Source organism: Haplochromis burtoni, unplaced genomic scaffold (assembly GCF_018398535.1).
Source record: "Haplochromis burtoni strain Fernald_Lab_line unplaced genomic scaffold, NCSU_Asbu1 Contig_340, whole genome shotgun sequence".
Lineage (NCBI taxonomy): Eukaryota > Metazoa > Chordata > Actinopteri > Cichliformes > Cichlidae > Haplochromis > Haplochromis burtoni.
This window is the reverse complement of record NW_024582701.1, coordinates 533,078-557,912: the sequence shown is the minus strand read 5'-3', so window position 1 is coordinate 557,912 and position 24,835 is coordinate 533,078. Positions and strand designations below refer to the sequence as shown.

At 40.3% G+C, this 24,835-nt stretch overlaps 1 protein-coding gene across 1 annotated transcript; it reads right to left on the bottom strand.

Moving 5' to 3' along the window:
• Positions 1 to 22,984, bottom strand: nt5c1aa (5'-nucleotidase, cytosolic IAa). Its single transcript, XM_005942590.2, has 7 exons — positions 22,322 to 22,984; positions 18,249 to 18,293; positions 12,207 to 12,374; positions 11,979 to 12,108; positions 6,037 to 6,159; positions 1,237 to 1,421; positions 1 to 518 (listed from the first exon to the last, which is right to left on the bottom strand). The coding sequence occupies exons 1-7, from the start codon at positions 22,475 to 22,477 to the stop codon at positions 162 to 164; spliced, it is 1,164 nt and encodes a 387-aa protein (XP_005942652.1). The 5' UTR covers positions 22,478 to 22,984; the 3' UTR covers positions 1 to 161.
• Positions 22,985 to 24,835: the final 1,851 nt, after the last annotated feature.

Below are 24,835 nucleotides of genomic sequence, written 5' to 3'. Positions count from 1 at the left end.
CTTAGCTAAAAGCCTACCAGCCATTTGGCTGCTCTCCGGGTTTTAAAGGTAGAAAAGCCAAATGGCTGCTCTCCGGGAGTTTAAGTTAACAACTTTTTGTTTTTGTCCTAAGATAATATCCCCTCCCTCTACCAGGTCACCAACATCCAAAGTCCTTTTGTCTACTTCCCTGCGCTGGTGTTGTGCTTGGAGTTATGTTTCTGTGCAATGCCATAGGGAACATGTGCAGCGATGGTACCCATCTCTGCCGCTCCCTCTATGTGAAACATTTGATCATCGAAGTAGATGTGTGGCCTTATCTTCTCAAGCATAGGGCCCTTTGGTGCTCCTGCAAGGAACAAGGCCTCATCGATCTCCAGCCCCCAGGCCCGAAGTGTCTTGAGAGCCCGAATCCCAGAACTTGCTGCACTACGAGCTGTGACCAGGTAGGTGCGGATAGGGCAGTCCAGACGCTGGCCTTTAGCGTAAAATTTTTTCTGGAGCTTCCCCAGTGCCTCTAGGAAGCCCTTCAGGGGACCCTGCCAAAGAGGAAAAGCTAGTGAGGACCTGCTATCTGTTTTCTTGTATATATGTTAAGATTTGACTCATCTTTGACTTGTCACGCATCAGCTTTATGTGTATGTAACACATACAAACCCTGATTGAGCTAGCACCATTTTATTGTAATGTTGCACAGCGTGAGGTATGCACTGCTAATTTCTGAAATTGCTGGTTGTCAAGGAGAATGACATGTCAACTGACAGTCTTTAGAAACAATTTATTATTTCATTTAATTTTGCATAATATATTCATCGAATAATCAGTTACTGAAATGGATTTCATGTGGAGACCATATGCACGCTCATCATTGAGGCTGCTTGGAAAAGATAATGTTAGGAAGAATATAATGTTTTTAAGGATTGCTACACTCTTTGGAGTCATCTCAGTCTGGGATATTGTGTGTGTAATCTGCAGTTAGTTTTTCTTTTCTTTTTCTTTGAAATTTAGCCTTGGGTATTAACCTTCTAAGCTCCAAGCTAATTGCTAATCCTAAGGAAGCTAATGCTAAGGAAGTTTTTCTTTCCCTCTGTCGCTAAAGTGCTAGTTTAAACTGTTGTTGATGTTTTCTCTCTGTTATTGTAGGGTCTTTACAATAGAAAGCACCTTGAGGTCACTGTTGTTGTGATTTGGTGCGCTATAAATAAAACTGAATAGAATAAAAATCAATGCAAAGAAATTCAATTAAAGAATACAAACATGGTCCAGTAGCCTGTCCTCATTTTCCTTCTCATGTTCAAAGAATTTGTCCAGCCCATGGGCCTTGAAGATGCGTTCTGACTCATCTGAGAAGAGGACAGCATCGCCATCAAATGCCACTCTTAGCTGGGACTCGGATACCTCTGTCATCTTCTCCGGCATGAACATTGTGGCTGCTGCGATGCCTGAACACAAATGCATAAGACAATAAAGGGCTCAACTATCACTTAGTTAATTACAGCTAAAGAGAAGTTGTGTTTGTATACTTCATTTGTTTTTAACATTAGTACATTATGATTCATTCCTTCACTTCCTTCACTTAATTCTTAACTGGACTCTCTGCATTTCTTCTTTAGAGGGAGTCAGGAGTTGCCTTCCCTATCAGATATTTTGTCTTGCTTCCTTTACTTCACGTTTCAGTTCATGGCTAGTCTGTTTTCCTGTAATTTCATTGCAGCAATTCAAACTGGTACTGAATAGTGTGTATGGCCCCCACAGGCTCATGGGAGATGTTCCTAATAATATGATGGATGGTGTCCTGGAGGATCTCCCCCAAGATCTGGATCAGAGCATCAAAGAGCTCCTGGACAATTTGAAGTAAACTGGGGGCCAGTCAAGGATATCAATTTCTTAATCTTTCAGGAACCTCCTGCATACTCTCACCACATGAGAGCAGGCATTGTCATTTGTACCTTGAGGAACCCAGGACCTAGTGTACCAGTGTAGGGCCTGACAAAGATCCAAGGGTTTCATCCTAATATTAATGGCAGCCAGTCTGCAATTACCTAGCCGGTATACCTGCCATGGATATCTCTCTGCAGACCATCACTGAAAGACCAACGTTGTTACAGACAGTATAACGTTTTCCACAGTTTTTCCAGACTCTTTAATGTCTGTCACATGTGCTCAGGGTGAACTTGTTCTCTCTCTGTGAAAAGCACAGGGTGCCAGCGGTAAACCTGCTAATTCTGATATTCTACAGCAAATGCCCACTGGGCTCCGCGGTGCCAGGCAATGAGCACAGGATCCACTGGCTATCAGGCCACCCTCATAAAGTCTGTTTCTGATTGTTTGGTCAGAGACATTCAAACCAGTGTCCTGCTGGAGGTCATTTTGTAGCTCTGGCAGTGCTCATCCAGTTACTTCTTGCACAAAGAAGCAAATAACAGTCTTGCTGGTGGGTTAAGGGCTCTAAAGCAGCTGTCTGTCTCCAGGAATCTTCCCCATGCTCTTGAGACTGTGCTGGGAGACACAGCAAGGCATCTTAATTTAGTTGGTGCTACACTCGGATTAAAAAAAGTGTTCCTTTAATTTTTCTAAACAGTGTTTTTGCATATTGAGTGGTTGAGAATCAAGTAAACAGAGACATCGCTTGTTTAGATAAAATCAGCTTTTAAACGTCACTTCAGTTCACAAATAAATCTTTTGATTTTCTAAGGTGCAAAAAAGCATCTTTCACTTCATTCTGTGCTCTCTTTCATTTCCTGCCAGAAACAGAACAAATCAGGAAGGTTTTAACTGTCACCTTCATAGCCGCAGTCCTTAAAAACATGCTCTAACACTCAGAGGAAGTATTAACAAATGGATTTACAGCTAATTAAGAGCTTTCAAGTAAAATGTCAGAACCACTTCCTTTGCTCCACTGCTTATGTGCTCTGTGTTTTTGAGGAGCTGCCTCCCACAGAGGTGCGGCATTACTGGCACGAAGCTTGTAAATGACATGAAGAAAGCCCCTGGAGATGCCTTGACAGCTACAGATGGTTGACAGTTAAAGGAAACCCTTGATCCCTTTAGGTTATATTGTTCTGTGGCCTTCCCAGTCATCAACGTGGCATGCCCTAAGTAGCATGTGTGTGCACATGAAGAGGGTGACGTTTGCAACAAATGACCAATCACAAGCATGCACAGGTCTCCTGGGAGCGGATATTTTACAAACAAAACGAAAATTGTAACGTGAGGTTAAACACAATACAGCTGAAAGCTCTACACCTTGTGAAAACCTGCTGTATTAATATGTGAATGTGACTGTAGTGCAAAGTGCTTCAAGAGGTCAGAAAGACTGCAAAAGTGGTGGATAAACGCAGTCCATTTACAGACAGCCCATAATTAAGTCTCAGATAAAATTCATGAATTCTTTCAGCTGCAACCCAGCAGGGTTAAAACTATGTGAGAGCAAACAAAGAGCAAAGATTAAAACAGAATTCAAACCAGTAAGTGGGTTTATCTGCAAATTTTATATAAGGTCATAAAGTGCATGGCTTAGACCATCCTGTGTTGGGATTACATTTCTATGTTAAGGCTGATAGAAAAATAAAACTGATTTGCTACTTGAGGCCAACGGGGAAAAACAAGCTATGAGTAATGTTGCTCCTGAGCTATTATATTTCCTCTCAGTGCTTGTCGGGAAAGAAAAACGTCTCACTATCTTCCAGAAATGGTGATGCGACTTTCTGGCAAACTGATTGGTCAGTAGGCACTCATTTTGCACTTGTGGATTTCTTACATGCTCCAGAGAAGGTTTACTGTGCGACAGAACTTAAACCATAGCCACTTGAAGCTTTACACAGCCAGTTAATTTTCCTTAAATTTGTCTCAAGTTTATACACCCAGTGACACAGATTGTGTCACAAAAACCTCCTCTGTGTTGGCTGCAGTAATAATGCAGCATGAAATTCGCTGCACAGAAGGGATTTAAATCGTTGGATGTGGTTGTCACCTCAAGTCCCACAAATTTTCCATCGTTGCATTTTAATGGCTCTTATTTCTTTGGCAGAAAATGACCAGTGACTTCAAATTGTGACACAAATTAGCCAAAGCTACAACAAATAGGATGTTGGTAACCCCTCACGGTGCCATGGCACCATGGAAACCATCAAATAGAGTGCAAAGACTAAAGTCACAGCAGCACTGCAGAAGATGTCATTGCTACTTCTTATGCAAATACACACACCGTAAACAATGTACACTCCTAGCACAGTGTGTGTGTGTGTGTGTGTGTGTGTGTGTGTGTGTGTGTGTGTGTGTGTGTGTGCAGGCTGCTTTGTAGTTTTTCTATGTATGACATGATATATATGGGGGGATTTATGATTTAGGGATTAGATCAGTTTTTTATTGCTATGAATTTCAAATCATACTTGAACCTGTATATTTCAAAACATTTCTATCTGTGTCTGAAAAAAAGGAAAGACTTTCAAAAACTAGATTTTGTTATCCAGCTTGGAAAAGGTCAAGTGTGCTGAAACTACATGTAAATAAAATGCATGCAAATAGGCCAAACCAACTAGTGCGGTTACATGTGCTTTGAAAAGAATTCAAGATCAAGCTTCCTCAGAAGGACGATTTAATTAAATGTGAGGCACGAAAGCTTCCTGAAGGCATTCCTTCGGACACATTTCCCTGATCAAAATAAAGCTGAAGTAACGGAGTGTGTGAGTGCCGTGTACGACTTGTTGCTACTGGTTTGCCTTTAATTTGTATGCTAAACTGCTTCTGTGAGACTTTCTAAATGTCTAAAACATATAACTGGATTACTCCATTTAAATTACTCCGATCTCTAGGAGGACACCAGGATACTAGCATGCATAAATATATTTTTTTATTGTGGCAATGCACCCCATATTTGGAGGCAAATACAAGCACGATCACTGCCATCTACTGTTCTCAGATCTGAATTCTTTTGTCTTCCACTATAGTCGGATGGTAATTATATGAACATAAACCAAATGCTGTACTAATGTAATCCTCTCTGGTGATTAGTGGTTATTCAGTAGCCCATCCTCAGGAGATTCCTCAATTTTCTATTCCTGTTTTAGTTGATCCTAATTTTTCTGGTAAACCAATCATCCCACGCTCTACGACTGGAAAATTAGGTTAATGCTGAGGTGACAAAATCTGCAGTTAATCTAAGGACTACAAGAGGCCCCGTTCCAAAAGCCATTTAATCCCCATTAAATCCCATCTTAAAATGCAAAAATAAAAAAGCATGTTGATAGTCCTGTGTATTGGTCTCTGGTCCAATCACTGTTTATTAGACCTCATTTTACTTTAATTCAAGTTAAATTTTTGTGCTGTTTGCACTTTTTAATGGAATTTAGAATATTAATTCCAATATGATCTGCTGTGTGGTCCAGCAAGACGTTTGTGCTTTAATATTTGCAAGAGAATTTTCTAGTCTTTTTTTTATCCATCACTTACTACCAGTTAGCAGCCATCTTTGTGTGTTGCACTCGTACAGTTTATGGTTTATGTTTAGGTGGTTGGTTAGGCCCTTTGTCCCTCCTGGAGCAAAGGTCAACTGTTTACTAACACTTCCACCATTTATGGATGCCTCTTGCTCACCAAGCTGACAAGCTTTAGCTGTCAAGCTGGTTCTCCGTTTCATGCAAAACTTCTGACACACACACACACACACACACACACACACACAAACAGAGACACAAAAAAATGGCGGGGGAAAAAAGCTAGCATTAACGCTTCAAAATGAGCAATCCAAAACTAATAAAGTACGACACAATGGCCATCTTTTATATACAGTCAATGAAAGACAGAAGGTTTAGAACTGTGCAAAATACAGAGTCACGAGGTAACGATATACTTCAATAACACTGTGTAAACTCTTTTTTAAAAATGCTTATAAACAGATATTTATTAGCTTGTAAAAGTCCTGTGCTACAGCTTTCAATCATTATTATATAAGAGTCACATAATGCAAAAAAAAAAATCTGGTGTGAAACGTAGAAAAAGCTGTAAACTTTAGTAACTTCTAAGTATTTTTCAGCTTTGTGGCAGGACTGGCCTTACCTTCAGTCAGCGCCTCCCTAACCTTGTTGGCATCAGCAGACAAGTAGAGGTTGGTTTGCCAGGCCTTCAGGTAGCCAATAGGACTGCTTCCCCCCGTCATACAAAACCTCTCAATGAACAAGTCTGTGGATGAGAGGAACAAATAGCAACAAGGTTTTTAATTTCAGTACATCATCTGGTGTTAAATGTCAGCATTCAGTCCATCATCAGCATTACAGATCCATTACAGTGTTGATAAATGTATCTATTTGCATGTTAGCATACCAGCAAACACCGCATGACTTCAAAAAGTCGCTTATATAATCCACTAGAAGCTGGGGCTCTGACTGTCAGGGAGTTCACGAAGGGGTCACTTCGGGGGCCGTGGACGGCAAAAAGGAGCGAAGATGTTCTAAAGACATGGTGAGAGGATAAACTTACAAGTACTTAAAACATGGAGAGGGTCCAGAGAGGGGGTTAATAGAAGGGCGGGAAGACGGAGGCTGTGCAGATGAGAGGAGGAAGCGAAAAGACTTGGTGGGAAAGTGTCTGTTTACATTTTGGCTTGGGAGGCCTTTTAATTCGCTGCTGTGGACTGATCCACCGAGCAGTGGACAGTCAGTATGTGGAAAATGAGAAGAGACTGATATTAGGTAATTAGATCCACGAGTACAGATCTGCGGATTATATCTGTGTCCTTGGGTAAAATGAGCTGGTATTTATGAGGGAGAAGAGGATGGGGGGCTATTAGAAAGGGCACGGGAGTAAAATAGAGTAATATCTGGTGATGGATTGAGTTTGATTAGAGTTGAAGGTCATAATAGAATGAAAAGGTAGGCGACACCTAAGATATATGGAGATGAAGTAAGAGGAGGAGGTTAGTGTGGACGGGAGATTTATAAAAAGAGAAATGGGAAGGTTATTCCAATTATTTAAAGCTGCAATCGCTGAGGCATGAATTTATCTTCATCCACAATAAAGGTCCACTGGCCTTTTTTAGCACAGGGCTTCCACAACGTTTGGGAACTTAAAAGAGGCAAATAAAATATCAGAGTACATTAAAACTCCTACTCCATGTAATTTGCTTCTATATGTTGTAAAATTGTCATTTTAGAGCCTAAACTGCAGCAGCTAATGACCTTCTGAGACTGTAACGCTGCAAAGCTAACTGTTATTCCAGTCTACGCTGTACTCACTGACCTTTAGTGTAAAAAGTCAGCTGCAAGTGAAAACACACATTTGATTTGCTCTAAAGCAGATGATATGGATACAGTAATTGGACAGCTTGAATATTAACTGAGTTTGTGTTATACTCTGATTAGAGAGTTTCCCTTACTTTTTTTTTCCAAGCAGGGTATAATCTAAATGCTTATATGTTGTAACTGCTCCAAAAATAACAAAAGATGGCTTAAAATGTTCTCGGTACATGCTGCAGCAGGGAAGACCCGAACTCTTTCGTAGCAAGCATTTTTAATTTCTCTTTGCTGTTTGGGCTGATTGGGACCTCATGAATGTAAAAACAAAGAATGATGTTTTTACCTGATTTTACTCTACAAGGGCCTGATATCCACATATGAGGACATTCGTTTTAAATTTTGATAGAACAATGGCATTATAATGTCCCCGTAAGTGCATATCAGGCCCAAGTAGAGCAAAATTTAGTAATCTGGTCTAGACAACCCAAAATGTGATGTCCACATATATGGACGCCAGGTCCTAGGAGGTTAAAGCTGTGCTAAGTCTAAGGCAGCTGTGTCCATCACCAGGTCCGGGTGCCAGAAACGTCCTATGAAGACTTGGACTTTTAATTGTATTTTCACAAGTTTTTTACCTTTTCTTACTGATAAAGACCTCCCTCTTGGATATTCATACAGCAAAGTAATTAGGTATCAATTAAACAATTTGATGACAGAAAAGTCTCTGGGTTTTTTCTCTACCAAATTTTCTATTGGTGTTTTTTGACTATCTACATGGCCCACGATGCTAAATGAGTTTGCCATCCCTGGTCTAAGGCCTCAGTCACACAGACCTACAGATCAGTTGATAACACCCGGGCAACTTCTATTTTCTAGGTAAAAACATGTATCCCCCAATAGGTTGGCAAGTGGTTGCTGGAGGTTCCTCGCTCTCAGGTGAAAATTGGGCACAAAACAGGTGGCAGATCAAAAACATTTTTGGATTTGTTATAGATGCTAGTAGACTGATGCAACACTCTCAAACTACTCTCCAAGCAGTAGTTAAACTGTGAAAAGTGCAAAGCAACGGTGAACATTCTCCCTTTCTGGTTTGCTTGTAAACCTTTCTTTTTAAATAAATTTTGCTTGGAGACTGCCAGCAACCATCAGCAACCATCTGCCAACCTGAGGTTAAAGGATATCACTGATCCATCTCCAGGCCTGTGGAACTGAGACCTTACAAAAACACAAAACAACTGACGTCCATGTACATGAGCAAATAGATGCTCTTTCTTGAGTTTTCCATTTTTTCATGAGTCCAAGCTGATAAGAAATGTCTGTTTGTTTGTTTGTTTTTTAGCTGGATATAAAAAAAACTTTGATCAAGTTTTGCCTCAATGTATTATAGGCTCAGTAAGTTTATCCCACGTCATTCCAAAGAACTGGGAAAATATGTGGGAAAATATATACCCCACTGCGAATAATTTGCAGAGCCCACTGTCGACTATAATAATGTAATATTAATATAGGAGTAAATGCTGAGGCAAACCAGGCAGGTGCAGCTCTGTGCTGAATACAGAACATACGGACAAGCAGGCGGACAAAGCGAATATTCTTCAGGCTGAAACAAGCAAAGTTCGATATTTTTGTGCAGTTTGGTGGCTACATTTGTATGTATAAACCTTGCCTGTTGCTGTTCTGGTAATCAGTTCAAAATGTGAAGTTCACTTTTAAAGACACATGAAAGAAACAAAGGCAGATAAATGTAGTGTGACTCATAATCAGGCTCTAGGCAAAACGAGCTGGACTCCAGAAGGAACAGAGGAACTGTGTTGCTTTAAGCCCCCTGAGTAATCTCCTCTCAGTTACTCAAAGAACCAACTGTCCTCTGAAGATTTTCTTAATGGTTTATTTAGCTTTGTAGTCAGACCCTGGTGAGTTTGACCCCCTCCCCTTCCCCTACGCTGTACCGCACCTCATCCTGTGTTTCAGACTGGTGCAGGAGCGTGGGAGTCACTCGAGGGAAAATATGCTTGCCATTGACGTTCTTGTATCTTTTTCCCCTGTCTATTAAGAAAAATGTTTTCATCTATCTTCTTTGCATGATTTATTTGCTTGTTCAAAACATCTGAAACATGGTAATAAAACAGGAAATCAACATGACTGAAAAGACACTGCAGAGCACCCAGAACAAGCTACAAGCTAAGGTAGAATTCTGCCCCTATAGAAGTCAGGTGTATGCCTGCACACGTCCATTATTCATAGGTGTATAGTGCAGGAATTTAATACTTGATTCTGCCTCGAAAAAAAGTTTGGGTGCGCTGATAATCAAAAATAAACACGTCCAGTTCGCACATCCAGTCTCAAGCTAGAATAAATGATCCTCAATCTTTTTAACACGGCTTTGCTACTCAGAGAGACCCACTGCAGGAAAGATGCTCATGAAACACTTATCAATGTTATCAGAGAAGCCATGTTTCCTTTATGTGTGCAGGAACGCTCAGAGGTCAAGCGACTGTTTGAATGCCTCACATAGAGCCACCAGAGAGGCTCTAACATGGAGGCATCTGGAAGGCCGAGTGTTGCTTTGGTGGCTTCGCTCAGACTTGTTTTTGTTTCGGGCCTCTTGGATTATTCTTACATCCCAAAGGGAAATAAGCTTGAACCCACTCCCGTCATGAAGCCCCGAGGATCTGAAAACATTAGAGCAACTGAACAGGAAGTGGTCTGTGAGAGGGATGTCATCACGGGGTCTGAGAGTTTCCCTGGGAAGGATCCTGTCAGTCAGCTGTTCATACACTCCACTGTTTGTCTCTCAGCTGAGCCTGCGTCAGATTCTGGATGATGTATGGATGCAACTGTGCGTGCTTTTGGGTGCTGGGTTTGGACGTTAGTGGGAAAGCGTGCTCTTATTGGAAGCATTAAACTGAGAAAAAACCCCAGAAAAAAGCAGATGCATTTATAGACTATTTTTTAAAGTTATACAGGGATTACCTGCTTCACTTAGTAAAGTTGTGATTGATCAGCAGCAGCCCTAAACTTATATTTTGGAGGAAAACTAAGTATAATTATTTAGCTTTTTGTCACGTCAGTATTTTTTCTTTTTCTTTTTGTCCCTTGGTTGAACTAAAGATTCTAACTGACACACATCAAATGCTATTTATTTATTATTTTTCTTTTCTAAAAAACATCTTCCACCGTACCTCTCATCATTGATAATAACTTCACCTCACAGGAATGTTGTTAACCCTGATCATGCTCTAACATTTGCTTCTACCATCCACACCTTTTTACTTTCTCAAAGTACTCTATAAAACACACATGCACTGTCTTCTGTGCTTTTAGGTAAACGTTGCTCCATGTGTGCGCACTGCTGAGAAAAGACAGAGACAGCAACTACCATTCGCACTCCGATGCAATGGAGTATGAATATGATCTTGCCCAATGATATCTGGCATGCAGACTAGGGGGAGCCAGGGATTGAACCACCAGCCTTCCGATCAGTAGATGATGCTCTACCTCCTGAGCTACTGCCACCCTGTATAAATGCCTTTGCTTATCTAACTGATTAAGAAATTTTAAGGACACATGGTTGTACATTATCCAGATTCCTTGACACACAATCCCCTCGAGGCCCTCAAATGTCAGAATGTAATCCCCTACAACCTTTCTGTCATGCCCACTTGAGGTCTTCAAAACGTGATGCAGCTTTGAAGGTAAATGTCAAAATACTCCAACATCCTCACTCCTTCTTTCCTAATTATAACTCAGTCTTAGGCCTCGGTAACAGCAGAGTAAAAATAGAGTTGCAATCTCTGTACAACTGGGACAAGCTGGTGGGTTAGCAGATGAACATTAAATGTTACTGTTCTTAAGAAAAATGTTCTTTAACTACTTGTCAGAAAGCAATGCTAAAAGCAAAGTAATGGTAAAGTGTCCTTTCAGCCTTAGCATCAATCTGGGGATTTGTTAGCTTTCGTTAGCATTAGTTAGTGTGCAGATGTTTGCAAAGAGCTGAAGTTAGCAGCATAATGTACTTGTTTCTGATGTGGACACAGTTCCCATTATTTTCCTCCTTCCTCATGCAAACTGAAAACGAAGAAAAAAGGCCTGTTGTTTGATTTTTTTTTTCTTTTCTGCAGATAACTAAAAAACATTTGTAACATAAGTCAAGGCATTGCTGTGACTGTAATTACAGATTCTGATTGGTGCAGTAATGTGTTATATTACTCTGTTGCTGAAAAATTTTATGTGATAACAGTAACATGTTGCTTTGGAACGTGTTACTGTTATTGCTAATGAATCACACAATGGAGTTTGCGCGGAAACAAAAGTCAGTTTTGGTCCAAAATTCAAGGTTTGCAGTTATTACCTATGATATGAAGAGAGGTGATTCCAATTCCTGTGTCAGCACTGTCATGGACATAAAGAAAAATGGCTGATAGCTACTTACTGCATACAGCAGATCTGAGCACATTATATTTTTCTCCTGATTATAAACCAAATGAGGTCTTTAAAGACTCTGATTTCAAAGACATGATGTGGGGGGCGGTGGGCATAGTTCAGATTGGCAACATGGAGAGTGTGATAATAAGCTTGTCAAACTGATAGTGTCTGTGTGGGTGCTTGAAATTTCAGATATATAATTGACCTATCAATGGACTGTTATCCCATGACAGGAAGCTATTTAAACTGAGAACTCTGTCTGCTGCATAGCATCTTTTAATAATGCCACGTAGGGCGAGTAATTCATTTTCAGTGGCGTACACTGACAGTTTTTAGGCTTACTGTGGTGGTTGATGGTGTTGATGAGCCGGATTCCAACGTGGGCATGGTTATATGTTACTAAAACGATGTCGAACAGTTCTTCACTTTGGGGGTACAGCTCTCGCAGACGAGCGTTAACCGTCTCCAGAGCCTGTCAAGACAGAGAAACAGTCAGCTGAGAAAAATCAAGACCAAAAAAGAATTTAAGAATTAAAAAATAACATCTGCGTGTGCTTGTGTGACTTTAACCTTGACAAAGGGGAAAGCAGGCCCAGGAGCAAAGGGTTCGTTCTCATGTTCAATTTGGTATCTCAGATATTCCTCCACACCTTGCTGCTCAAACACCTTTTGCTCCCGCTCAGTCCGGAACAGGACCCGAGAGGAAACAGCTACGGTCACTGCGTTCTCTGGCTTCGGCTGCAGAAAACCAAAGTCAAGGTGGACAATGGAAAGATAAAGATGAACAAAAAAAGAGAACACCACTGAACAGTAATGATAAGTTATAGGTGGTTAATGGGAAACACAGAGAGGAATGCGTGCCCGTTATTTAAAGAGTGCGTGCTGTTTTGGTCTATTGTTGTTATCTTCACATCAGTGTGTTAAATGCTATCGATGTTAACTTCTTTGAATGCCATTACATTACAGGAGTCATTTCGAGTGATAGAGAATGAAGGCTATGTATATTCAGAAACTCAACTATGTAGTCTCACAAAAATTGTTTACAGGTACAGCATTAGCTGTTTATGAATTAAAACCATTTTCAGAGGCTGAAAAGTAATCAGACAATTTCATGACTATTGAATTAGAGCTGGAAGTCTTCACTTCAATCACATTGTGACTGTTTGAGTTTATGGAACTGTCTCTTTATGTTTTTTAAGAATATAGATGAAAGAATGTGCTATCTTGGGTGAATTTTAAAGCTGTTTGATATTATAATGTAATTTCATAGAATAGAGTATCTAGTTGGCAAAATCCCTTTATAATAGAAAAAGTACAAACTGCAGTTAAACTAAACATGGTGCACTCATAAAAGCAATTCTAAATTAAGAGTTACTAATAACAATATGCACATATGAAGTTAAACTAATAATTTCAACATTTATAGAAAACAATTTAACATACAGATATATAAAAGCAAGAAATTGGGCTTAAGAGCACTGAGTATATATAAAAGTGGATGTGTATAATCTCTCGTATTAAAACCTCAGACTTTGGCTGTCACCATCTTGAGCAAGAAGTGGAAATCTGAGAAATCCAATAGAGTACATACCTACTGTAGTAGCTGTTACGCAACTTCAAGTGACTGTCTTCTAAATAAGTGGGCAGGTCACATGTGAAACTTTGAAAATCTCAGCTTCGAGCCAAGCGACTGAAATGTGTACCAATGAGAACACAGGATACAGGTGATTCACATATGACATTGCAGTTAATGCATTAGGGTTAACTAGAGGCTACCAGAGCCTGGTATGTCCACCAATGACCAAACAGCTTTAATGCGAAGCCTGATGAGCGAATTACTTCCTGTGTGGATGGAGCTTTAGAAAGCGTGCAGGTTTGAAATTCCCTTCTCTTTTCATACACAGAGAATATGTCCATCTCTCATATACAGTCCGTGATTACAGCTTGTTGTTAGCTTTCAATATCACCTCAGCCTCATGTGGCTGTAGTAATTATGAAAATATTGCAAAGATCAGATTTAGAATTGTGCAGAAGCAAGAGAAAAGTACAAAACACAAAATAATAAAAATATAAAAGATATATTTACCATGGGACACAAAACAATATTAAGGAGAAGTGGTAAACACAGACCTCCTGAATTTTCATCTTACAAGTTCCATCCTGTGTTTACCCTCTAGAATTAAAAGAAACACAATTTGTCCCTGCACTGTCAACACAAAGCAAGCCTGTCCTTGAGAACCTTTGTAGGGCCAAATAATCAAGCTCCAAATGGATTTTTAGGCATTTAATTTCGTAAATATATAAAAAATTCAAAATCCCCCCCCCACCCCAAAAAACCCCTTACAACATTAATTATGACCAAACCAAAGACCAATATTTGTTTCTACTGTTTGTTGTTTGTTATTTTTCCATATTTCTGTGACTCTGAGTGACATATGTTAATGTAACCATGGTGACAAAGGTCTAAATCATAAATCCTAAAGATCCTAAAGTGTTTTTTAGCCTCAAACACGTGAAAAGTCTAACAAGAAAATTTCCCTGCTCATGAGCTCCGTGGATAAACAGGCTTTACATGCAGTGCAAAAAAGACAGTCAAACAGCGTCTTAGTAGAAGTTGGGGGAAAATGCACAAACGCACCAATTTAATTTGCTTTTGAACTAAAAAGTATGTTCTAGTACTGTTCTTAAATACAAATCCACTCAGCAAGCGGTCAGGGAAACCACATTTCTCCCTAGCAACCTATAGTTACCAGGATGTAACCTGACCCCTGACGAGTGTCTAAGCCTGTGTGAGTGGGGCTTCAGTCATCAGTTTCACAGGGACTACGAGTCCCCTCGCAACTAGCCAAGTATTACTGCTTTTACTTTTTATTTTTATTGGAAGTCACCAACTGGAGGGTAATGTTTGAGCCGCAGTAGAGTAAAAACCTTCATATGACTAGGAGAAAATAGACCAATGGCATTCAGAATTTGGAGGCTTGCAGATCATTGCTGCTTTTTAAACGTAGGCAGCAGTCTGAGCCAGTCTGCACTGATCAACACAAGTCATTTGCAATGTGTCTCTTTGCAACAGGGAGCTCGACTCAACAACTTAACTGGTTTCCAAGCTGTTGTATTCCAATCATAGTCCTATTTAATAACAGTTCCTATCAGTATCTCTATCATGCAGCAACTGTGTGACTACTTGTGGAGAGATTCTTGAAATTCTGTTGTATGAGCTTCTGGCTGGTCTGTGAATTTAACTAGTCAGTGTGAATTTCAGTTTAATGTGAATTTCTTGTATGTGGATGGCAATAGATTCCAAATTTTTTTGCCAGCTTATCACAGTTAATCACCATATTATCACAAACAGTTTGCACATAACAGCCAGCTCAAGCCCATTTAAACGCAAACTGAGAGCAGAGTCACTACATTTATTGTTGTTTTATCAGCACCGTGATTTACCAAAGTCCCAGACCTAGTTCCTGTCCTCAAAGAAACCTCTTCAAAGGTAACAAGACTCCAAGTTCTTTGCACATGGTCATAAGAATTTAATTTGTGTGGAATCATACTGCTTTATATGAATGGCAAAAATGTCAAACCTTCAGAATACAATGTCAACGCTCCCGTCCTGTTTCCTCATGCTTTTCAGATTCTATACATTTAAAAAAGGAAAAACAACAATTTTATATTTCACTAAATAACAGAGAGGTCCATTTTAACGAGTCAGTGTATGTAGAGCTCTTTGGAGCTTTGTCTGTACATGTGTGTTTTGTTTCCATGGTCTCAGATGAACTGCTAGATGGCGCAGTGGTGTCATATTGTGTTCATGTTGCCCAATGTGTGTGTTTACACTCAGGCCTGTGTGTTTAGGGGTTGCCGGGGGGGAGCTGCATTCCTCCTGGGTTAACTGGCAATAATTGCCCACAGTGGGCAGAGGAACTCGTGCCTGTGTAGTGGGAAGAGTGGGGTGAAGGGGCAAAGTGTTTCAGCCAATGCAGAGAACACTAATGTGCATGTGAAAGTGTGAAAGTGTGTCATGTGACACTGGGTAAATGGAGTGTTGCTTATGGGTTTTTTTTTAAATTTACTGTTCTGATGCAGTATTGATTAAATCCGATGCTAATTATTTTACTGTATATTTACTGTTGTTTATACAGTGCTGTGATCTTCAGCTGTTTTCAGTGTGTCTAAAATTGTGCTTGTGAGTCAGTATGTTTCCACACGGATGAGTGAGGGGTTGGATTCTGTGTATTGAGATGTTTGCCTGTTCTCATCTCAGCCATGACGCTTGTGTACTTGTAAATAGGCCACAAGCCGACATGTGCGCCGTGCCATTGTTCCTGCATTTAGCCTCTTTTCCATCACAACCCTGCTGCTTGCTGACCTGTTGCCTACTTACCTGCTAACACACACGTCACCTGGCTAGGCTTAATCCCACATGGGAGTCAGATTAAAGGATAGATTTGATGAAACACTATTTAATTTTGACAGTTTCTATATTTCTGTGTCCACTGAACTGAAAAACATGTTTTCCGTGCATGCATATCATACAAAAATATCATTGTTTTCTTCTTTTTGTTATTAGTCGTAATGCATTTCTGATCCACATATGTTTCAGTGTATGAAACATCAACACTGACTGTGAAGCACAATGAATGTGATGACAGATGAATTACACGACTCCAAACCTGACGCCATCTTGAAGGATTTACCTACGGCAGCGTATACAAACACAGGCATACGAGTTCACGAGTTCTGACAATTACAGCCTGTCTTAGCAAAACTAAGTAAAAAAGGAAGAGCAAGAGTGCAAGAGTGGAGTGACAGTTAAAATAAAACTGCATAAAAATAGACAAAATGTGGAGTGTTATTCTTGCTGACTTAATAAGAGAAGAAAAGTTTAAAAAAAATCTGCTTTATGTTTTAGTCAGAGTGAAATGTATCGTTAGTAAGCAGAAGGTCTGCATCAATTTGGCAAATGTCTTAAAAAACTAGTCATTAAGAAGAAAGTTGGCTCACAGTGAGGGAGAGGAGCTAAAATGGCATGTTACACACACTAAATAGACTGAGGGGCTAAATAAAGATTCTTTTGAACTGTGAATCATGCAACACTACTCTAGTAGAGTCCAAGAATATAAAAATGTAATAGGTCAATCCTGCGTAGTCTGCACTTCAAAAGTGCAGCTTTCAGCTTGAATCCAAGGGGTTTAACAAGAGGTTTGCATTAAATAATCCTTCAATGAAAATCTTTTGCACTCTATCTGAAGTGTGGAACCCTTAGACATCACCAAATGCTGTGTTTCTTCCACTGAGATGCTCTGCCAGGCCTGAATCCACCTTCGATAGCTCCATCTCTCTGGCAAAGTCTAACCTGGCCTTCGTCTTAATGTGTAACCAATGTTTTGCACCTTAGTGTAAACCCTTTGTATTTCCATTCATGAAAGTGTTTCTTGACTCTAAACTTTGTTTTTTCAGCCTAATAATGGTGTCCCTCACTTTGACCTTTTATTTAAAATTACATTGTAAAGCTATAAAATGCAAATTTAACACTTTTTTATTTATCGTGTGTGTGTGTGTGTGTGTGTGTGTGTGTGTGTGTGTGTGTGTGTGTGTGTGTGTGTGTGTGTGTGTGTGTGTGTATAAAACAAGGGAAAGATGGCCACAAAACTGCTTTTCAGTCAATTATCTAGGGGTTTTCAGCCTCTGAAAGTGAGGGTGAGGGACTATGTATAGAAATATTTTCTATTCTTACATACGTACATAGATTTTGTTAAACTCCTTGAATCAAAGCTGAAAGTCTGCACATCAACTGCATATTGCTGGATTTAAAAATCTACTGTAGCAGTTTACAGAGGTAATGCTGCAAAAGAAAATCATGTCTTTGGCCAAATTCTAGACTGTAATTTTACTCCTTAAATAGTATTGCCTATAATATATCTTTTTTTTATAATGTGCATGTCTCTTTGTTTTGTTGGTTAGCGTTGGATGTAGCACAATCAGATTAGCAGTTGCCAGCTCAAGTTGTTGTCATCTCGAGAAGCTGTAAACACGAGAATCTTTCCCATCAGTACCTCTGATGTAACACGAATGCCCACTGGGAGATGGTGTTAATTAAAGGCCACAAAGAATAAATATTTAACAAACTACAATATTAGATCATTACTTCTTTTTTTCAAACAAATCCAGTTCCTAATAGTGAGCCACACATGATACTGTTGAAAAAGGCTCGGTTTCAAGGCTGGATGTTTAGTTATTGGCGTAGTTACAAATGTCAGTAGGTTTGTGACTTGCTAAAACAAAGAAAAAGCTTCAGATGCGCCATGAGAGTTGCTTCAGAGCCTGCAGGAGAGGATGTCATCTAAAAACTGCTATTATTTTTTCAAAGTCACCAAAACATTCAGTGTAGTGAAGGGTGATTATGAGACTGTATATTCCTTCGGCAGCCAATACGGACGTGAAGAATGGATCGATATGACAGCACACGTGATGATGTGTTAGGTCAGCCCGTTGGTTAGTAGAGTGGGAGTATCCGTGATCATGCAGGCACATCAACAGCCATCACAGGAGGTTCAAACAGGGTGAAAGGTGTGGCACTGACTGGACACCAACTTTCAACCGGGACATACTTACGAAGAACACGGCTCCCTCCACCTTCCGGGCTCGTCTCCCTGTCACCTTAGCAGAATGACAGTTTTTATTCATCACAAAGCTTTTTTTCAGCATCACAATATTTCCTTTAAATAATGTCCTGCTATGCCTGACGCATAATTCTACATATTTCTAAAAGCTATGGAGACAAACGAGAAATGTGATCAACGTGCACAAAATCTCAGACAGTTTTGCAGGTGTACCAGACTTTTGGTACACAGTCTACTCTATGAATAACGTGTCACACAGTCTGAGAGTGATCCCAGAGCAAGACTCCGGTGCTTTGCTGTGATTTGATACCAGTAGTGTTAACTGCCTGGCCTCTCTGAGCGGGCCTCCAAACCCAGTCATATGGCTCCTCTGCACTGGGGACTCAGAGTAACTGTAATCACTTCCAACCCACTGATGTCTGTGATGGCAGAGGCAACTGTATAAATAAAGTTGATGGTGATAAAAAAAAAAAGAAGGAAAAAAAAGAAAATCCTCAGTGTGTTTCTGAAGTGGTGCTCCCCTTTATATTTTAATCCCGTTAGAGCTTCCCAGATCATGGATACCCCGACTGGTATCCATGAGTCATGTGTTATTTACATATTACAGCCTGAGAGACATCCCTTCTACCCACAGGGAGCAGGGCTGGGGAGAGAAAAAAGGTGAAAGGGGGTGAGAGGGGGAAGCGGTGGGAAAATAAAACCAGTGAGAGTGTGAGCAGAGACTGACAGGGTGAGGCGATCGGGGGGGGGGGGGGGGGGGGGTGCAGATATTTATAGATAAGGTAAAGGCCAGTGATGATGCAGTCTGTTCCAGCACCGGCAGATATGGTAACACGGCAGAGTGACCGGACACTGCCAGAAACAGCAATGCTAACACAGGGTTTATGAGGTTTGGTCTAAGAATCAGGGCAGTATTATCACCCAACTGAAAATTATGCATCATGAAATAACGTGCACGGCATTTGGTTAGTGTTTGTGCATTTTTTATGCCAGACTTTGGGTATGATAGCTGAAGGTTTGACAGTATAATTACTCATTTATGATTTATTTTGATCTTGTCTAAGATAAACATGTAAAAGAGGCTTACAGGAAGTCACGGGAGACAGTGACACAGACCAGCCTGGCATCACTGAGTAGGGTATAAATAACACAGACGTCTTTTATGTGTCGTCACTTTGCATTTTTTTTGAGTTGTGAGTCATTTTACATCATTAACCTCACACAACCTCTCACCACAAGCCTAACTTTAGTCTTTTAACATAGGGGCAGGGGCGTAATTTCCAGACAAAAAAACCCCCCCCCCCCCCCCCCCCAATAAAATTATGAATTATCTTGCATAAATAGGCTGTTGATTTTCTTTACTCATTTCAGTTATTACCAGCAAAATAGTTGCATGTTTACTCATCTGGGAATTTACCCAGATGTATTTATTTATTTATTTAGACAGAGATGAATGTCAGCACAAAGTTACGCTGATGCAGGGTGTCAAACATCTCTGGCACGAGATCTGACCAACCAAAATGTCCAATTTATCTCCATTAATAGCTTTGCACAGAGCAAACACTACAAAGGAGGGAATTTTATACTATTTTGTACATGTTGCAAATCCGTAGGAATGGATTACATCCTTAGCATAAAGTCCAAACTGCTAATTTATTCAGTTTTACAGCCTCCTTGCTGACAGATGGCACCAAACTGTGGTTGTTAAGCCCAAGAAGTTGGACTGATTTACTGCAGTAGCGTTTCTTTATACTGAATGTGGAAAACCTATGATGTGTGGTTGAACCTGAACATAATTGCCAAAAACTATTTCATTGTCAGTTTGCTAGTTTGGATTTATTTTGTTATTTTGATTTTTTTTAATGTGAGCATTTTCAGAATGTGCTTAAACGTCTTTACAGTAAAAGGAAACAGCAACAAAAAGTTTATTAAGCTGTATTTTTCTGGTAACTAGTAAGATAAAAATTGGACTGTGTGTTTCCCACAAACTAAAATGAGTTTGACCTTGCTTTAGTATTTCCTATGATCTATAATATAGAAAAACTAAAGGTATAAAAAGTGTAGAAACTGTGTGATATTTACTTGCACAGTGATACATCTTTGTGTTCATACAATACTGGAGGATTTAAAAATTGTTTGCAGCATTGCTTTAGACCTTCCTGTATTTTAAATAATGACAACAAGTTAAGATAAAACCTGTTCACCACATTTAAACTGTTTTCAAATGGATTAGGGTTGAAAAAAAAAAACCCTCATTACCTGCCTTTGGACGTGTTCTGTTTCAGCATAGATATAATGAAAAGGTCTATCAGTGCTATTTGGTTACACTTGTCAGACCATTTAAATTATTTAAAGAATTATTTAATATGACACGGTAACATGGCTAAAAGTGCACAACTAAAAAGAAGTAACACCTTCCAAATATGACCCTTTATTTGTCCTCCTATATATGTTCTGCTTAAAGTTCATTTCACTGTGTTTGATTACTTATCACACCACCTGATGGAAAACGAGATCATAACCAGATGGTGATTTCTTTTGTTCAATTAGAAAGTTCATTCATTGAAATAAACTCAGTGTAATCTATTCGGTGCAGTTCCTATGATAAATAATCACATACAGTTTTCTCTAATGCTGTTATGTAGGTATGTGCTCTTTCAGATGAATGCATTACACCGTAATACGATGCGGTAATATTTAGACAGATAGCTAAGCGCTATCATTGGGACACATGGGGATGCATGTTTACAGTCCGAAAATACACCGATGTGGCCGCGTTAATCTTCGAGCAGCACAGATTACTCGGCTTTTAGACACTTTTAGCTGAGTCCTTTCACGTTAGCTTGCATTTCCTGTGAATACATAATTCAGTCTTTAATGTTTTTCATCCTGCCCTTATTCTTCTAATCGTACGAGCTTACTAAATGCTTTGTTAGTTACATTACAGTTATGCCTTCTCAGAGTCACTCGGATTAGTTTAGCAGCCTGGTCCGTGATTCCCTGGAAATGGTACAGTATGTTCTGTTCAATATCCTGCAACGCTATAAACAGAATCAAAACCTTTGCCAGGGAGTGTGATCTGATCCCTTTTAATTGTAAGCTGAGATCCAAGCTAAACATTTACAAACTGGAGTTTTCATCTCGACAGTTTAATATAAGTCCAGGCTGTGGACCTAGCGATCAAGTATAGCTGCAGTCTGGTCAAGCAAACTTTGTAATATATTCGAATTGTTCATTAAGAGATTAAAGCATGTGACTGCTGGCTTTATGTGTGATTTCACTACAGTACATTTGTTTAAATCTATTATATAAAACATCCTCTTGACATCTACCAGGTCAGCATCAGCCCATCTATGATTTGGGTGAAAGGTGCGGTTCATAAAATTTTTGTCTGTTAGGAATTCCCAAATGGAAACGCTTTGAGCAGAACAACTCTAATTATGTGTAGGAGATTTATTTTGATAGGTCGTATCTTCTAGTTTCTTAAAATGTGCCTATGTAGCATGTGGCAACTGCAACCCTAATGTTAGACAGGTCGACTGTGACCTTAGATTTATTTGGAAATACATCATTACAAGGCATCGTGTGTATTGCTGTCATTAAATCTTGTGTAAATGAGCCTGTGCACCCACGTCCAGTGAGTGATCATCATTATCAGCTTGCCTGCCCAGCTGCTAAACTCTGGCAGACACAGAAGATATTAGTTTTTTCTTCAATTCATTCATGACCGAGGCAAAGGATGAAATAGACTCTGAACTCATAGTCTGTGGACCCCAAAACACAGCCAGACTCACAGTTTGCCTGACCGCTCCTGATTCCCAGTCCCCCCCTTTTATAAGGTGTGCTTAAAACCGCACGTGGGCAATGTCAACAGCTGACTCGAGAGAATAAGCTGGGCGAGGGGGGGGGGGCAGCAACAGGGTGGAGAGAAGGAAGAGGAGTACAGAGGGTTTTTTGGTTCCATGTGATTGTCTCAACCGGCAAGGCCTTCGCGCTCTTGTGATCTGGAAAGATTACATAATAAAAGTGGGACACATGCAGTTCTGGGTGGAGAGTGAGACTTACTGGCTTTGGCTTGGCAGTGAGGCCCAGGTGGTCTTTGTCAAACTCTCTTTTCCCCTCCCATGATCCTGCGCTGTCGCCGTTGGACGAAGGGGCAACTTTGAGCTCGGCGACCTGTCCGCTCATCACCTGCACAGGCTCCAGACTCATTTTCACCATAGAGGATCCCTCTGTCTGCACTCCCAAAGCTATCCAGACTACTCTACCTTTGGTAAAGACACTGTCCTCCGCTCAGGCGAAAAAACAAAGAAAAATGTTTAAAAAACACAAGCAAACACAGAATATGTCCCGCCTCAGTCTGTAGCATTTACGGAGACTCTTCTGTCACATTCATTGGTGATTGGCTTACTAAAGTGGTTTGTTGGTGTTGCACCTGCCCTGAAAGTAGTCCGAGTGTGAAGAGCGAAAGTGTTGACTCTTCACTTGTCTGTATCCCTCGTTCCCCCCACCCCTTCAAGAGAATTACTGCTCCTTGCATCCACTTCCACACAACATGAAATACTCATTCACAACCGTGCTCCTCTGTGACAGCGTACATGCACACACGCGCTGTCACACATACAGTCTGTCCTCGGTAAGTATGTTGCGGGCTGTGCAGCAATCCATCTGCTGCTACCTCTCTGCCTGTCTCTATCCCCTTGCTCCCCTCTCCCTCCCTTTCCCCTTCCTCTCTGTCCCATTCAATCACTCTCTCGGCTCCCTGGTGTCATTCGTTCCCCTCCTGCCGACCAATCACAACCCCACTTCCTTATTCAGCGCGGCCCCTCCTCTACACCCCCCTCCCCGCCAACAACACCGTCCCTCGTGTGTTGACGATGCAGTTTGCCCCAGAGGCTCATGGGATGCTCAGGCACACGGTAAGTACACAGCAAAAAATAGCCTAAGTGATGAGCCATTTTATCCAGTGGCGAGCCAGCCTGCTTTTTCTTTTTTTAACCACGTGACTTGATTGGTGAAGGCCAATCAGGTGAAAGACTGGACAAATCATTAGAGAAAAAAGTGGAATTATCATATTATAACACCAGCTAACTCTGTGTTTTTAGAAACATGTAAATAGATTTCGACTTTTTAAACAATAACTACTGGGGTATAGCAAGTATAAGAGGCAGTGAGGGAGGGGTGTTAAGGGAATGGGGATAGATTAGCCTAAAGGTAGCACATAATGGATGTAACCTTCATTTAAACCAAGGTTGCACACTCAGTAAAATGCAGGCCCATTAGTGGCTGTACTCCTAATAACACAGCCCAGCATCGAGCTCAGTGCTGCTGTGGTTTGTTGCTGTATTTTACACACACACAAAAATTACAAGTTCATAAATGTTTTAGGCTAAATGTAAAAAAACAAAAAACAAAAAAACAACCAAAGTATTACAGGTTTTAACTTGGATTTAGAAACAAATATTACTTTTTTTTCTGAATTCACAAAAGACTAACAAAGAAAGTTCACCAAAATTTTGTCACACAGGGCCAGATTTGTGAAACCCCCAAATATGATACCTCACAGGTGACTTACAGAAGTTTCACTGTTTTTTAAACCCAGGTGCTGTCACTTCATTTCAATATCAAGCAGAAAAAATAAGACTTGCTTTAAATATAACGGAAATGCATATGCAGCAGGGTCAGAGTCTGAGTTCCCACCTCGTAGATGCAATCTTGTCATTGCCTTGGGTTAGATTAGGTGGGTAGGGTTTCCGTAGTCACCAATGATGAATTACAGTCGTCCCTCGTTTATCGCGGGAGTTACGCTCTAAAAATAACCCACGATAGGTGAACTTTATTTTTTTACAATTATTATAGATGTTTTAAGGCCGTAAAACCCCTCAATACACGCTTTATACACTTTTCTCAGAGAGCCATGAACATTTTCACACTTTTCTCTCTTGTTTAAACACTCAAACCTTCGTAGGTCCAGAACATGGGAATAGAGCAGCTGCGAGAGAATTCAACATTAATCAGTCAATGGTACGGAAGTAGAGGAAGCAAGAAGAATGAGTTGAGTAAAGATTGACTTATTTGACTGTTTTGTTTCGCTTCATGTGCCTTATAATCCGAAACATACGGTAACTTCTACCTTCCTTTAGCATGTCCAGAAGTCCAACTTTTTGTGCGATGGTTAGCATCTTCCTCTACCTTTTGGGTGCTACTGCAGGCGATGGGGCGGTGCAAATGTTTAATCGACATTTTTGTGTTTGTTGGGGACTTACAACTTACAAACATACAGTACAGCACTTCAGAGTCACACTCCTAGCAATGAAAGAGTTATGTAAATTTGACAGGATGAATGCCTTCCGTACTGTAAGGAGACACGGCAGGAGAGTGATTGACAATGGTCTACAGCCAATCAGAATGCAGAACACGATGCGCTGTGAAAAAGGGTTAGGGTTAGGGGTTAGAAGAAAAAGCATGCAAAGTTGCACAAAAAAATCAGTGAAACAGTGGGGCTGCCAGTATAAGAGCTTCCAGCTTCATCCAGAGGAAAGACCGAGAGTATGGAGGGACCCGGAGTATAGGTGATAT